Genomic DNA, 14,254 nt, shown 5'->3' on the forward strand with positions numbered 1-14,254 from the left:
TTCAAAAATAACATATCGCGATACATCGCTATGCAAAACTGACAATGCATCACGATATAAAATTTCTTATATCGCCCAGTCCTAATGTTGATAGAGCTATTTCTTTAAAAATCATTTTATTAAAATTTGTGAAGATACCAAAAATGATTAAATAATAATAATAACTGATTCTATAGCCATTTAATTATGTTTCTAAAAAGAGAACAATGTTGTCAAAGAAGTAAAATAATTTCTAATTAAATAGATGTAAGATAATACCCTAAATAATAGAAAAGAACATAAACAGAAAAAAATATATACAAAAAAAAATTTTGTTTTCATAGTTAACACAGCAATACATTGTTATGTGCAACCAAAACTAATTTGAACTAAATCGAATATTTTTAAAGGGTCAAAAAAAGATTCAGAAATAATATTATGCATAAAAAAGTAATTTGATTTTTTAATTACCGTAATCCGCACAATCTTCTTGGCCTTTAGGTAGAGTGTTCAAATTATACTTATCTCTCATTCGATCACCAGGACGATTTCTGGTCCAAAATTTACTAAAAGAAGGGAGAAAAAAAAACTCAAGTTGATGCAAATTAATTCCAAGATAATAATAATTATTATTATGATTCAATGTGTCAAGAGTTGTCCGTTTATTAGGATCTTTCCTGCTCAGGTTTCCTTGAACAATTTCTCTATATCATCCGAAGGAGATGTCTTTTGTTTCTTGGCAAGTTGAGTGATCCCTACTGAAACTACCTCAGGGCATGCAGAGCCCACAGAAATGTTAAAACATGTCATAACTGTTTAAAGTCATAAAATAAATCATTTTTAACAAATCCAAAATCCTTCTTATTCAAATTATGTCACTATTTAAAAAAATATTGTGAAAAATAAAAAGTTAATTTTTGAACAAGAAGCAGTTTGAACAAGCTTTTGTTTCATTTAAAAAGTTTATTATTGTTTTTAATGTTGCATTTATTTATTCTTATGCAAAAATATAATCAGGGTGGTCACTCAAATCAGATTTACCCTTATTTAGCCAGCAAAAATCTTATAATTTCCAGGTCAGAGCATTATTTTTTTCTCATAAAGTATAGGTAGGTACAAGAAAAGTGTCAATATTATTTAAAATGTCATTTTTAATATATCATATTAATTAGATGTGGAGAAAATAATATGTTTAGCTTGGAGAATATATTGTTTTTAATGAATAAAAGTTTTTTTAAAGTGTTAAATAGTTTTTATACAAAATATACCAAATAGAAAATACAGAGAGACCCAAAAAACCTAGGATAAGTAATGTTTAATATATTTTCCGTAAGCAAGAGAAAATAACTCTGGGTGATTACACATCAGTAAATCAGGTTTCAAATTTCCCAGATTTTTCTACATTTTCCAGTAAAAATCTTAAAATTCCCAGGTCAATGTGTTTTTTTCCTCGTGAACTTTAGGTGGGTACAAGAAAAGTGTCAATATTATGAAGTATTTTATTTACTTAATATATTATTGAATAGACGCGGAAAAAATAATATGTTTAGCTTGTAGAATATATTGCTTTTAATGAAGTAGTTTTTGCACAACAAAATAGTAGATACAGAATGACCCAAAAAATCCTTGAACTGTTTAATGTATTTTCATTAATCAAAAGAAAATAATTGCAGGTGATCAATAATTTTTTTTATTTATTTCCATTTAGAAGTATTTCATACTGTATTTTATTCAAGCAGTGCTCTTTATAAATTCATTGATATAATATCCTTTAAACCAGAAGCCCTTCATTTAACAGTCTATAACTTATTAAAAACTGATAATTTATAAGTCAAAAGTCATTATTTCGCAATTTTTTACTTTGAAAATGATACCTTGCTAACTTAATATAAAGTTTAAAATTTTGGTCATCTGGTTGCCCAACTTAAAACATGTACCTGAACAGAGCAGAACAAAAAAACAAAGGTTCGTTTTCCTTCTTTCTAATAAGCAACTAAAAATAATTTCTTTTATATTCAAAGTTTATACATCATTTGACATGTTTACCATACATTCCTTGTTTTTTCCCCAGCTTTTTAAGGTAAAAAGAAAAACGATTTTGAAAATATCATCTCTGGAATGCAAGCAACATTTATAAACTTTCAACATTGTGATTAAAAAACAATTCGAATTTTGAATCAAAAATCAAATATTTACCAACAAAACAGTAAAATTTAAGGTTATATCTAGTTGGTTTGTAAAAAAAGCTTCGTTTTTTAAAAGTAAAATATATTATAAAAGGCTAAAATGAAACCCAGAAAATTAGCATCAATGCAACATTGTAATGATTTTGTCATGAACGATTCAAGAAAATGAGTGATTGGTAGGCTTTGCTAAGAAAAAATAATTCATTGGATAGGAGAACAAAAGATTTCAGAAAAAAAGTGTAAGATAAAATCTATTATTAAATTATAACCAATTATTTTTTGGAGAATTTTATAAAGTTAAAAATACTAAAACATTTTGAATAAATTTGCTAACATAAAAAATACTTCCAAAGCATCAGAACAAACTTTAACAATAAATGAATTCAGCCCATGGACTAGAAGATAAAAAAAACCTACTTATATAAAAAGAAGTCAATATCCTAATCCTTTCTTTCACCTCCACCACAATTTTTGCCTTTTTTTAAACTGTCTAGTCCCACAATCTCCAAAAGGGTCAAAGATTTCTCCATTCATTTAGCAACATGGGAGAGTTTCATATGGCAGTCTAGTTTAGCAGGATAATAATGGTGAGAATTTTAATGCAAGCAAACTATTGCTAAGTTGATGATGTCTCAACTGTTTGACAATAAATTTCCATCCAAATAAAGTGGACAGAAAGGATGGTAAAATAATTTAAATTAAGAAAAAAAATTCCAGCTCTTTGAAATTCCCTGATTTTTCCAGGTTTTTATCCGAATTTCCTTGTTTTCTCCAGAATAAAAAAATTCCCTGATAATTCCAGGTTTTCAAGGTTTTCCAGGTGGGTGGCCAACCGGTAAATTTTTATATTTATTTACATTTCAATATAGAGCCATTTTATACAGCATTTTATCCAAACAGTGCTCTTCATAAAATTCATTGATATAATTTTCTTTACACCAATATCTTAAGTAAAATGATTAAATAATGTTGTTTGTTTTAAATTAACACTATTATTTTAAGAGATATTCAGCATTCGCAAAGGCAAAATTGTCAAATTTCTTGCTGCATATTCTATAGATAAACACTAGATAAAATTCTTTAAACTTTTTTTTCTTATTAGAAATTAGAATATTGAAAGAATTCCAATCTAACCACATAGTTTTTTTTTTTGTTTAGATTATTTAATTGTTTTTACAACTGGACAATTCCATGGTGTCAGACATAAAAAATTAACATGAATTTCTTAGAAAAACTATCTTATAAAACATAAGTTACAATCATCAAATTTTTATATGAAATATTATTACATCATAACCAATCAAAAAACAATTTATTTTATAAAAACTGATTGTAATAACTTCAAATTAAATGGATTAAATCGAGGGTGTTGGATTTAAATCATGGGTGTCGGCCAGAGAGCAAAAAAAGATTACTCATTTAATTGACTGATAATTGTCTGAACTCTGAGAATTTATTTGTAATTTGAAGGTATAGTTTGTAATTAAGGTAGGTATTCACTTTTGTTGTTCAATGAATTATAAAGCTTCAAAAGTTATAAATCTTTCCTTATATTATTTACCTTTAAAAAGTTAAAGCAAATTGTATAAAAAGTATCAAATATTTATTAATATATGTGATTATTATATGTACAATGGTTACACACATAAAATTTTTACCGTTTACTAATGTTCAAGGTCTTGGACACTTTAAGACAGCTTTAGTCAGTTTAGGACAGTAAAACCCACATGTCATGTCCAAAATCCCAACCCTGTTTTTCAACCATGCATAATTTTTAAAAAAATTGAGACGGTAACCAGTTGCAGTCATAACTTTGAAAACCATGAAAGACAATTTAAATAATAAAATTTTTTAAAAAAATAAAGGAATAACAAGTGAAACAAAAATTGAAAATGTATGATTCATTTCGTCAAACTTATCAGTTATTAAAACATCTTTCAATGCACATCAGACATAACGAGTTTAAAAGTCCCATAGTGCTGTGTCATTCTAAACTCTTTCAATTATTACACTTCATTTAATTAATTTTAATTACTAAACAGAGTGAAGCATTTTTAAAGACATTAGGACTTAACATAAAAACTCACCCACATTAATTTATTTTACAAGGAAAGCAATGATATGTCAACAAAGTAAGAATTGAGTACTTCATCCCTACGTAGAAAAATAGATTTTGTGTGTCTTTTTAAGTTTTCCTGGTGGTTAACTATTCAAATTATTGGCTATGATAATAAATTACTATTTGTAGTAAGAAAAACAAAATACACTCTTTATACAATAGAATATATATATTTCTTTAAATATAAAAGGCAATGTTGTTCATACTTATTTTTTTTTAACTTTTTCCCTGATTATCCCCAATTAACTCGGGTATGCATATATTTCAAATATTTATTATCCTGAGAAAACTCGGGTGTAGCTGAATTGTGTCTATACATTTTGTTTTATCACGTTTTTACTCAGTCGGAAGCAAAAATCATAATCTGCTGTGATTGGAAGTTTGCCAAGTTTTGTCTGGGAGTTTTGCTGTTGGATTGTAGGACTGCACATACGTTTTCTACGATTGCATATACAATGATTGCTGAATGTTGTTGTTGTCGTTTGACAAGTGCAGAAAAGTACAAGTCAAATGGAACCGAAGGCATGGAGCACAACCCTGGCCACATCTCCTACTTTTTCGGAATAAAGGGGGTCATGGCAGCAGTTGAGGTCGATGTTAAAGAGGGTCGAGGCAACAGAGACACAGTTGAAGAGATGCCTCGGATCCAGCTGAGCACCCGGGTGGGAGAACTTTTTTTTATTTGCCCGAAATATTTTGGGATAGTAAACCTGACGGTAAATTAAATATTTTCTGCACAGAAAATTTTTTACTTTCTACGTAAAACTTATGTTTTGTTTTAGTTCCTTGTATTTAATAATGAAATTAAAAAATATATTTTTTACAAAACAATTGATAAGGGAAGTTGTAAATTGTATTACTTTTCAGTAATACAATTTACGAAAGATTATGAAGGGTGAGGATATGCATAAAGACAATACTGATCTTTTCAAATTGCTTACAGTTACTTTATGGGCTTTTATTTTTCAGATTATTCAAAGATCTCATTGGCAAGTGAAAAACATCTCTTAGGAAACAAACACAGGTTTTGATAATAATGGCAACAGTGCTGAAACAAACCCTAGTGATAGTCTCAGGCTGGCATGGAAATAAGAAAGAGACCATTTCTGAAAGGGGAGATTTGAAAAAATGACCCCATCCCTATTCAAAGTTTATCTGTAGGGTAAAAGCTACAATAACCGCCAGCAGGGATTAAGCCTCTGAAGTTCTTGTGAAAGTCGAACAGCATGGTTATCGGCAGCTCCGTGGCAGAGTCGCGGTAACACAGCAACACTGTCGCAGAATGTTACTGAGTTCTGGGAGAAAGAGTTTTCTTTTAGGAAGTAAAGAATTTTGGTTTTCTTTTCAACAGAAATGTTTTATCTCTAAAATTATATTTAAAAGATGCCTTTTTCACACATCAGAGGTGAACAAAATGTTCGCGATTTTTCTATTTTAATTTGAGAAGAATGAAAAATATTGAATAATGCAGTAAAAAAATTTCTCTTCAGGAGAAATGTTGAAAGATTTTTGTTCTCCAGGAATCATTCTTTGACACGCTCATTTTGCTTCGAAATTCTCGTTCAATCATTCTTAAGACAGTTATAGTTACAAATTTCTGCTCTGTTTTTTCAAAATCCCTATGTTTTTCATCGCTCAGTTATTATTTCTATTCTTGTGAAATAAACCGATATTATTAATTCGAAACGCGGATTCAAGAAATCATTCTTTGACATTTTCTTTCTGAGCTGATAATCTCTTTAAACCGAGCGGTATATTTCATTTGTGTGATTTTGCTGTCGATCTTTCTTTGTTAGTCACTGTTACGGATTGCACGATTTTAAATTTTTTTTCTTATTTTTTTTTTTGATTTGATGATTTACGAAAAGCAAAAGAAGGAAATAACGAGTGTGTTTTCTTGTTTAGTAAAATGTGAGAATCTCGCCATAATATTAGAATAAAAAAATATATTACATTTTCCTTTAAAAATTAAATAAAATTTTATTTTATTCGAATAGCCTTTTTTTGTAAACACAATGGTTTTCTTACTTAAATTTAGTTAGTAACATGCATATTTGTTATTATTAAAAGCATCTTCCAGAAAGATATTAGTGCTAGAGAGGTTTGTCGTAGAAAACCCAAAAAATTCTGCCACTGGGATCGGCAGTGTATCTTATCTTTCACATTTTCGTCTTTTGTCAGCAGAGAGTGGTTAAAGAATTGAAAGGTCTCGACTCTTTTCAGCTAGTTTGCCCCCTTTATCGACCTTTCTGATTTTTACGTAGGGAAGAAACCCCCACCCCTCACTGACAAAGACAGAACATAAAAAAAATTTAAGAACTGTTCCATATAGATATGAAACAAGGTTCTCTTGATAAAAAAGTTTGTGTGACATTGTAGGAAAAAAAAGATTTAAATCCGTCAATAGAAAAAGACATAAAGCGTGATTTTCGATAAAGGGACAACGCAAAATCCAGATAGTTTAACATTATCTGTATAGGCAGCATTCACTGACCAACAGAAAACGTCGTAAGAAGCGGATAACATAAGAAACGGACCACATAAAATCGGGGTTTCACTCTGCGTAAATATATATACACATATAATTCGACACTCGCGGGACCGAGGAAATTCCGTATCTCTTTCGGAAATTCCAATATGGTGCCCATATATTACGATAATTCAATTATACTGTTTATTTCAGAAAAACTAATAAATTTAGTTAAGTTTTGATCATAGATTATGATGGGGTGAATTTAAAATTGTCCCATCTTAAGAAATTTTATTAATTAAAAAATAATCTATATAATATAATCAAGAATAAATAATCTGAAGAAATAATCTTGTCTCTTTTGGAGCGAGATCATTGTTCTCGTTTTTCTTTTAGATAACATTTTGTTTTAACTAAAGATGCTCACCCCTAAAAAAACGCTAGCAAGGAACTACACAAAAATAAAAATTAATGCTAAGAAACTAACAACGAATAACTAAAAAATAAAAAAAAAAAACAAGCTAACAACTAATAATGATAAAAAAAAAACAAGCAAACGGAAAGAATTCATTTTGTATACCACATAGTAGTTTCAATGTCAACTGAGTGTGGCCCATTTATGGTCAAACAGGAGAGCCAAATTTGGGGATAAACCAGTAGAGTGCTTGCACAGCTGTCAAGTTTGATTGATCAGTTTCTTCTAACTTGCATTTCTTTATTTTGTTCATTGGAAATACAGGTGTTTTTATTCTCCCTTTCACTTTACATTAAACTGCTTTAGGAACAGATGTTTTGTTTGATGCAGATTTGTTATTTTTTATCACGCTTTTTTTATAAATTTTTTAGAGACAAACTAAAGTTACTTACTTCAACAGAATAAAATTTAAAATAAAAAGAGAATATAACTGATTTTTTTTCTCTTATTAATAAAGATTTAAGAATAAAAAAAAACCTAGATTGGATTAAGCGTTGAATTTCGGGTCCAGACAGAATTCGGAATGCTGGATTAGGGGTCCCATACAGTATATATATAATTATGTATTCAAGGTATCTGCGACATTTTAGATTTTCAAATTCATGACTTTTCAGGACTCGTTCCAAGAACTTTTCATAACTAACAAAGTTACTAGTTTCACCCGACCGGAACAGAATAATAAATTTAAAAAGCATTATAGCATTAATTGAAATGATAGGTATAACCAAAACAGTTGTACTCTGAATCTTCATATTTATAGATTTTAAATTCAAAAAAGAGAGGAGTTGAAACAATAAAATAGCTGAAAAAAATACAAAAGCAAATAATTTTTTTTCTTTTTTCTGCAGAATTATAATCTAAAGATATGTACTTTTATTGTTCATCAGAAAGAAAAGAAATACTCCTGACTTTTCTGCTCTCATTTTCGAATTAAAAAAATTCGCCAATGGCTGGCTTGCCTCAGCTAGAATTTTAAATTAATAAAAGAAAAAAAAAATAATAATAAAAATTCTGAAATCACAGAAGTTTAAAAGATAATTCACTCTAGAAATAATGTTTTTTCGTTCATTTTTTGAAAGAACACCATAATTTTTAAAGAACATGATAAAAAAATTTATATTTTAATAAAACATGACTGTTAGTGGGGAATTTGTTACGAATTCAGATATTCGAAGGTCATGAAATTAGGAGGGGTAAAATTAATTTTGAAAATTTGGTGACCTATTTCCATGATTTTTCAGTGACTTAAATCCATGACTTTCCATGATTTTTTTTAAAAAAAAACAACAGTTAAAATCATGACATTTCATGACAAATTTTGTTTAGTACTGAAATTCATGACTTTCCATAATTTTTCATGACTTTCCAGGTGCGCGGATACCCTGTATATTGCTAAATTTGCACTCCCAAGGAAATGCGAATTTTTCAATAAAAATGGTGAGATTTAAAAATATATTATTAAAAAATTACTTACCTAGAATGATCATTTGAACCAGAACATAAAATATGACCTAAAGGATGCCAGGCAAGTGACCAGACACATGAATCATGAGCTTGTTCCATACATCCAACCTCTTTATCTGCCCTAATAAAACAAAATGGAAAGAATTATTTAACATTCATAAATAATTTGAATTTTGTTAAAAAAAATATTCTAAAATACACAAATGAAAAAAAGAGGGAAATAATTGCAAGCAAAAAAATGCATCACTTTACATCTTCGTAAGTTTGAAAACTAATGAAACGATTCATAGTTTTAAAACTAATCAGACATACTCCGGATTCTTGAATTGAGAGAAACTAAATCCTTTAGTGTACTCTTTTAATACCATTAAATATTATCATTATAAGAGAACAGTGGAACCTCAATTTTATGGTTTCTGTTGGACTAGCATTAAAAACACACGAAGCGGTATAATGTAAAATCCGGGTGAAAAAACTTAATTATATTTTTCAAAAATCGACACTATTATGAGAAAATTAGCATTATCTCTACAAGTATTTTTTTTATATACAATTATAACAATATCCCTCTTAAAACTTACTAACGTTTGCAAATTTGATTTATAGTTTACATTCGCAAACATTACACGCCTACAAACTCTTGATCAGTTGTAGGTATATCATCTTTAATTGTTTCCTTCACTATCATAGGGAACATGCATTCAATAAGATGGAATTGAAAAGCAATGCAGACAATATATGCAACATCGAATTCAAAAACTATTCAGGCATGCAATTTTATTCCCATTAGTTACCAAGGAGTAATTAACACCAAGAAGTTTTATTGAACCCACTTGTAATGCGTTTTAGTTGTCCAACGCTGTAGAAATCAAAATCAGAGCCTCCACAGCATTTACTTTTGCTTTAGAAGCATTCTGCGAGGAATCAAGAAATTTTTTTCCTTCCGAATTTAGCTTTAATATCACAGAGAAAACATAAAAAAATTTTTTTTTTATAAATTATTTCATAAAAGCAAATAACAGTGAAACCTCCAGAAAAGACCACCTATGTGTTGCGACCTCCTCTATTTACGAACACTTTTGGGAGGCCTTGAATTTTTTCTCTAGACATAGTAATGAAGAAAACAAACCTCCTCCTGCGACTGGAAAAACCTCCGCACCAAATACGGAAAAGGTCTCATAAGCAAACATGAAAAAATATCAAAATAAAAAATTTAAACAAAATAAATAAGTAGATTCAAAATATTTGTGAGTACATTTGAATCTACTTATTTGTTACAGTCAAAGTGCACTAAAGATGATGCTATCAATTATTTAGTTTGAGAGTTTTAAAAAAATGTCATTTAGGAAAAACAAACAAATATCTCAGTTTTTTTTAAAGTAAACCAGAGTTCAAATCTAGAAAAATTCCTTGTGTTTTCCCTGTTATACACAATAGAAAACAAGAATTACTGTGCTCTTGTGTGGTCTTACTATATTTATAAGCTTTAATTGCTGAAAAACAGCTGAACATACTTAAATAATGTAAATTAAATAGTTTTAAAAAATTCAAAATTTTTAAATCCCTAAGGCTTTTTTATTTTAAAATTTTTTCAAAAAATGTTTTTTTCTTAGTGATTACAATATTCATCTTAACAATTTTGTGCATTCATTTGTTGAAATAACAATTAGAATATTTTTTATAGATTATTTTGTAAAAAAGTAGCAAAAAAAGGTTAAAAATTCCTGTTAGGTATATAAAACATGCTGTAAAAATTTTATTATCTCATAAAAAACCTTATTCCATGCACAGATTAAATAAGTGTATTATACTTAAGATAAAAATGTTTACTTCAAAACTTTATCTTGAATAGAAAAAATTCCTTATGGATTTAAGTAAGATTAAAACACAAAATTATCATCTATGAGAAAAAGCACTTTAAAGTCTGTCTACTGAGCAAGTTCCTGTATTAGGGAAATCTAAAATCATTCGTAACTTTTCTAAAAATGTAAATAGAGATGATTTTTTTTCAGTGCATTTGAAATAATTTGAAGTTTTACTAAAAGCAATAAATTCCCCCCCCCCCCGATGTTTTGGTCATTATGTGACCCCTTAATATATCTTCATGAATTCCTCCTTTGCAAATTACGCTTCCAAGATACCTCCTCTAGTTTGTAGCTTTAATTTCATACCAATCTGTGAATTGCACCTCAAAAAGAGCACATTTGTTTTAAACCTAAAAAAGAAAACTTACCCCACAACCCAAAACATAACACAACCATCAGAACCACCACTAGTAAATAAACCTTCATGGATAGGATGCCAAGCTAAAGCTAAAAATTAAAAACAGAGACTAATTAGTTTCTAAAAACTTTATTGCCATTAAATTACTAAATCTTGAACTTTACAAATATGTATACAGAGTGTCCAAAAAGTATAGAAATTGTCAAATACTTTGAGAAATACTAATAACACCAAATTAAGCTCCCACTGTCGTAAGTGGGATAATTCCAGGGTTCGCCAAGTGGGCCCACTTTGAAAAAACCCGCCCGGGTTTTATTGGGTGGGCCCACCTTGAAAAAACCCACTTGGAACAATAAGTGGGCTTTTTTCAAAAAAAAAAAAAAAAAATTTTTTTTTTTTTACTAAAATTTATTGTTTTGCATTTACTTTTATATAATTTATTGTGCAGCATAAATTTGTCAAATAGAGTTACATGATTTATATGATTAAGTTTTTAATATTAGTAAAGTAAAAGAAACTCGAATCTTCATACAATTTTATAGTAGGTACTATTGAAAACTTCAAGTGGGTTTTTTCAAAAAGTAATATTTTAATAATATTAAATCAAATAAAAATTTAAATAATATGGTCTCAAAAGATCAATTTTTCAAATATAGTTGCATGCTTTATATATTAATAAGCAGGTTATTATTATTAATTCATATGTTTAAAAATCTGAAAAAAAAAAAAAAAAATTTTTTTTTTATACCAAGTGATACATTAACAAATTTAAACAGTTTTATTTTCTGGCTTTAAAAAAAAAAGCTAAAACTTTTTATAAGAGAACTTTTTAAAACTATTTATCTAAAAATGAAATCATTTTCCTAGAGTTAATTATTTGAAAACAAATGGGACAAGTAACTGATACTCTTTAAAATTATATGTAGTTTTAATTTCACTTTCATTAATCTTATTAAAAAAACATGTAAGACCATTAAATATTTATTTCAGTTTTTTATTTAACTTAAGTCAGATGAAATTTTAGTTTTTTCTGATTATAAATATTTACAGATTATAATTTTATAATAGGTAATATCCATACGTTTAATACATATAGTAAATAAATGTGTGTGAAAACAAAAAGATTAATAAACTTGTTCCTTTTATATTACTGCATTTATATATTCTTGAGTTAAAAAATTATGAAACGTAATGTACTTAAAAAAGAAGATTCAAATATGTATTAGTGATAATGCGTTATTCAAATTTAATATAAAATACATATAACCAGGGTTCCCCATGTGGGCCCACTTTGAAAAAACCCACCTGGTGGTTTTTTTCACAAATTGGTTCTTTTTTTGTAATTTGGTTCAAAAAGAAGTATCTCCTAATACTATCATTGGACACATGGTTGAAGTTAACAAATATTTTAGAAATGTGCATCAAGCACATGGATGGGCAAATGAAAAAAACTGCTTGATGACCCAATGACTAAATGATACTAGGTGGAATTCATATTGTGAGCAGGTAAAAACTTATGCCAATAATGACCATAAATATGAAGAGATTGTTCTTGAACATCAAAATGAATCTAATAATAATATGTCAAAAATATTAAATAATGTTGGGCTTTACCAATAAACAATCAATTGGGGAAAAAAAGATATAAATTGTTTCTGAAGCTTTAAAAAAGCTTCAATCAGAAAACATTTTAATTTCAGAAGCTGTTGAAATATGAATTAGCTTACTATCGTGTGATGAATTAGAACCCCATAAACATTTTGTAAAAAAATTCAATCAGGCTGTTCAGCCACATCATTTATTAGAATATGCATCCTGGATCCCGAAACAAGGGGACAATTTTTAAATGATGAACAAGACCAATTAGCAGAAAACTGTCTTTCTAAGCATCATCCAGAATTTCTGCCAGGTGTTATGGCATTCAAAATTTCCGATCCTGAATACTTTCCAAAATCAATGATGCTTGACACTGTTATTCAACAGCTTTCATCAAAAAATAGTGGAAAATTATGGCAAAAAAAAAATAAATAAAAATAAGTGAAGAAAATTCCTAGCTTTCACAAAATTTCTGTCAATTCTTTTTTCTTTGCACTCAGCACCAGCATCCTCTGTCTCCATCAAAAGACACTTTTCAACTTTCGGTTTGGTGCAGAGTAAACTTCGAAATAAATTAGGAATAGATAAAGCTACAAAACTCGTAAAAGTGTATCACCATCTAAGAGAGAAATGTAGACACTTTGAATATGTTGTATGATAATAATAATAAAGGAAAAAATTGACCTTTTTTTTTTAAGTTAACTCTTAACATCTGCTGACAATTTTTAACTATTTGGAGAAAGTTTATCACAATTAAAAAACAGTTAAAAATTAAAATATTACTTTTAAGATTTTTTAAATATTATTTTTAAGATTTCATTTGAATACAATTTATTTTGTTTCTTTTAATCATGCTTAAAAATATTGAAAGCAGACAAATTTTTTTTTATTAAGTGATACATTAAACAACAATAAACAAATTTAAAGTTTTATTTTCTGATTTTAAAAAAAATAAGCAATAACTTTTTATCTATGCTTTTTTGTAATTTTAAGATCAATTTGTTTTTTGAAACTATAAAGTTATAATGTATCTAAAAATGCATATATTTATCTAAATATTTGAAAAAAGGGATAAGTAACTAATACTCTTTATAATTATACATAATTTTAATTTCACTTTCTATTAATCGTATTATAAAAACATGGAAGACCATTAAATATCATTCCAGTTTAATTTTATTACAGGTAAAAGTCAGATGAAATTTTAGTGTTTACTTATAACAACACTATTTAATAAATAAAAATATTTTCACAGTAAAATTTATGAGCACTAAATGAAAAAACCCAATTTCCCCCGGGTTTTTTCAAATAAAACCCAATTTTCCCCAGGTTTTTTAAATAAAACCCAGGCGGGTTGAGTTTTTTCAAAAATCCCCGGGTTTTTTCAAACCCTGGATAATTCCCATAGTAAGGTGTTAATGCATTCTTTGAAAAGATTTCAGATTTTTGACTTAAATTAATTTTATAAGTTAATAAGCTGTAAGTTAATTTTTCTAATTATGTCTGTTTTTCTTTTCAATTTTTCTTGACATACTTCCATTTTTAAAAATTTTTATCTCATTTTTTATTTTGAGATTACAGTTTTGATTTTTTTATCACTGTAAAGTCCTACATTTTATTTCATAGAGCCAGTTATTTTGTTGGTTCACAATTATCAACGTAGCAACAGAAAGCTCCAAGATGAAGCAATGGGCCAGGCTACTCTTTGGAGAATTTTTTCAATGGAACTAACTCACATTTGC

General features: G+C 28.0%; 1 protein-coding gene across 12 annotated transcripts in view; it reads right to left on the bottom strand.

Moving 5' to 3' along the window:
- The window catches only part of LOC107457234 (pre-mRNA 3' end processing protein WDR33), a 102,870-nt gene that overhangs the window by 11,098 nt on the left and 77,518 nt on the right, over positions 1-14,254 (bottom strand). For all 12 annotated transcript variants that reach the window (XM_087153273.1, XM_087153250.1, XM_087153280.1 and 9 more), the window contains exons 12-14: positions 10,927-11,005; positions 8,704-8,814; positions 451-545 (exon numbers count right to left, since the gene is read on the bottom strand). In XM_087153273.1, coding sequence (XP_087009399.1) covers positions 451-545; positions 8,704-8,814; positions 10,927-11,005 — 285 coding nt within the window. The remainder of the gene's footprint in view (positions 1-450; positions 546-8,703; positions 8,815-10,926; positions 11,006-14,254) is intronic.

This window comes from Parasteatoda tepidariorum, chromosome 1, assembly GCF_982258835.1.
Source record: "Parasteatoda tepidariorum strain Cologne lab strain chromosome 1, Ptep-v5.0, whole genome shotgun sequence".
Lineage (NCBI taxonomy): Eukaryota > Metazoa > Arthropoda > Arachnida > Araneae > Theridiidae > Parasteatoda > Parasteatoda tepidariorum.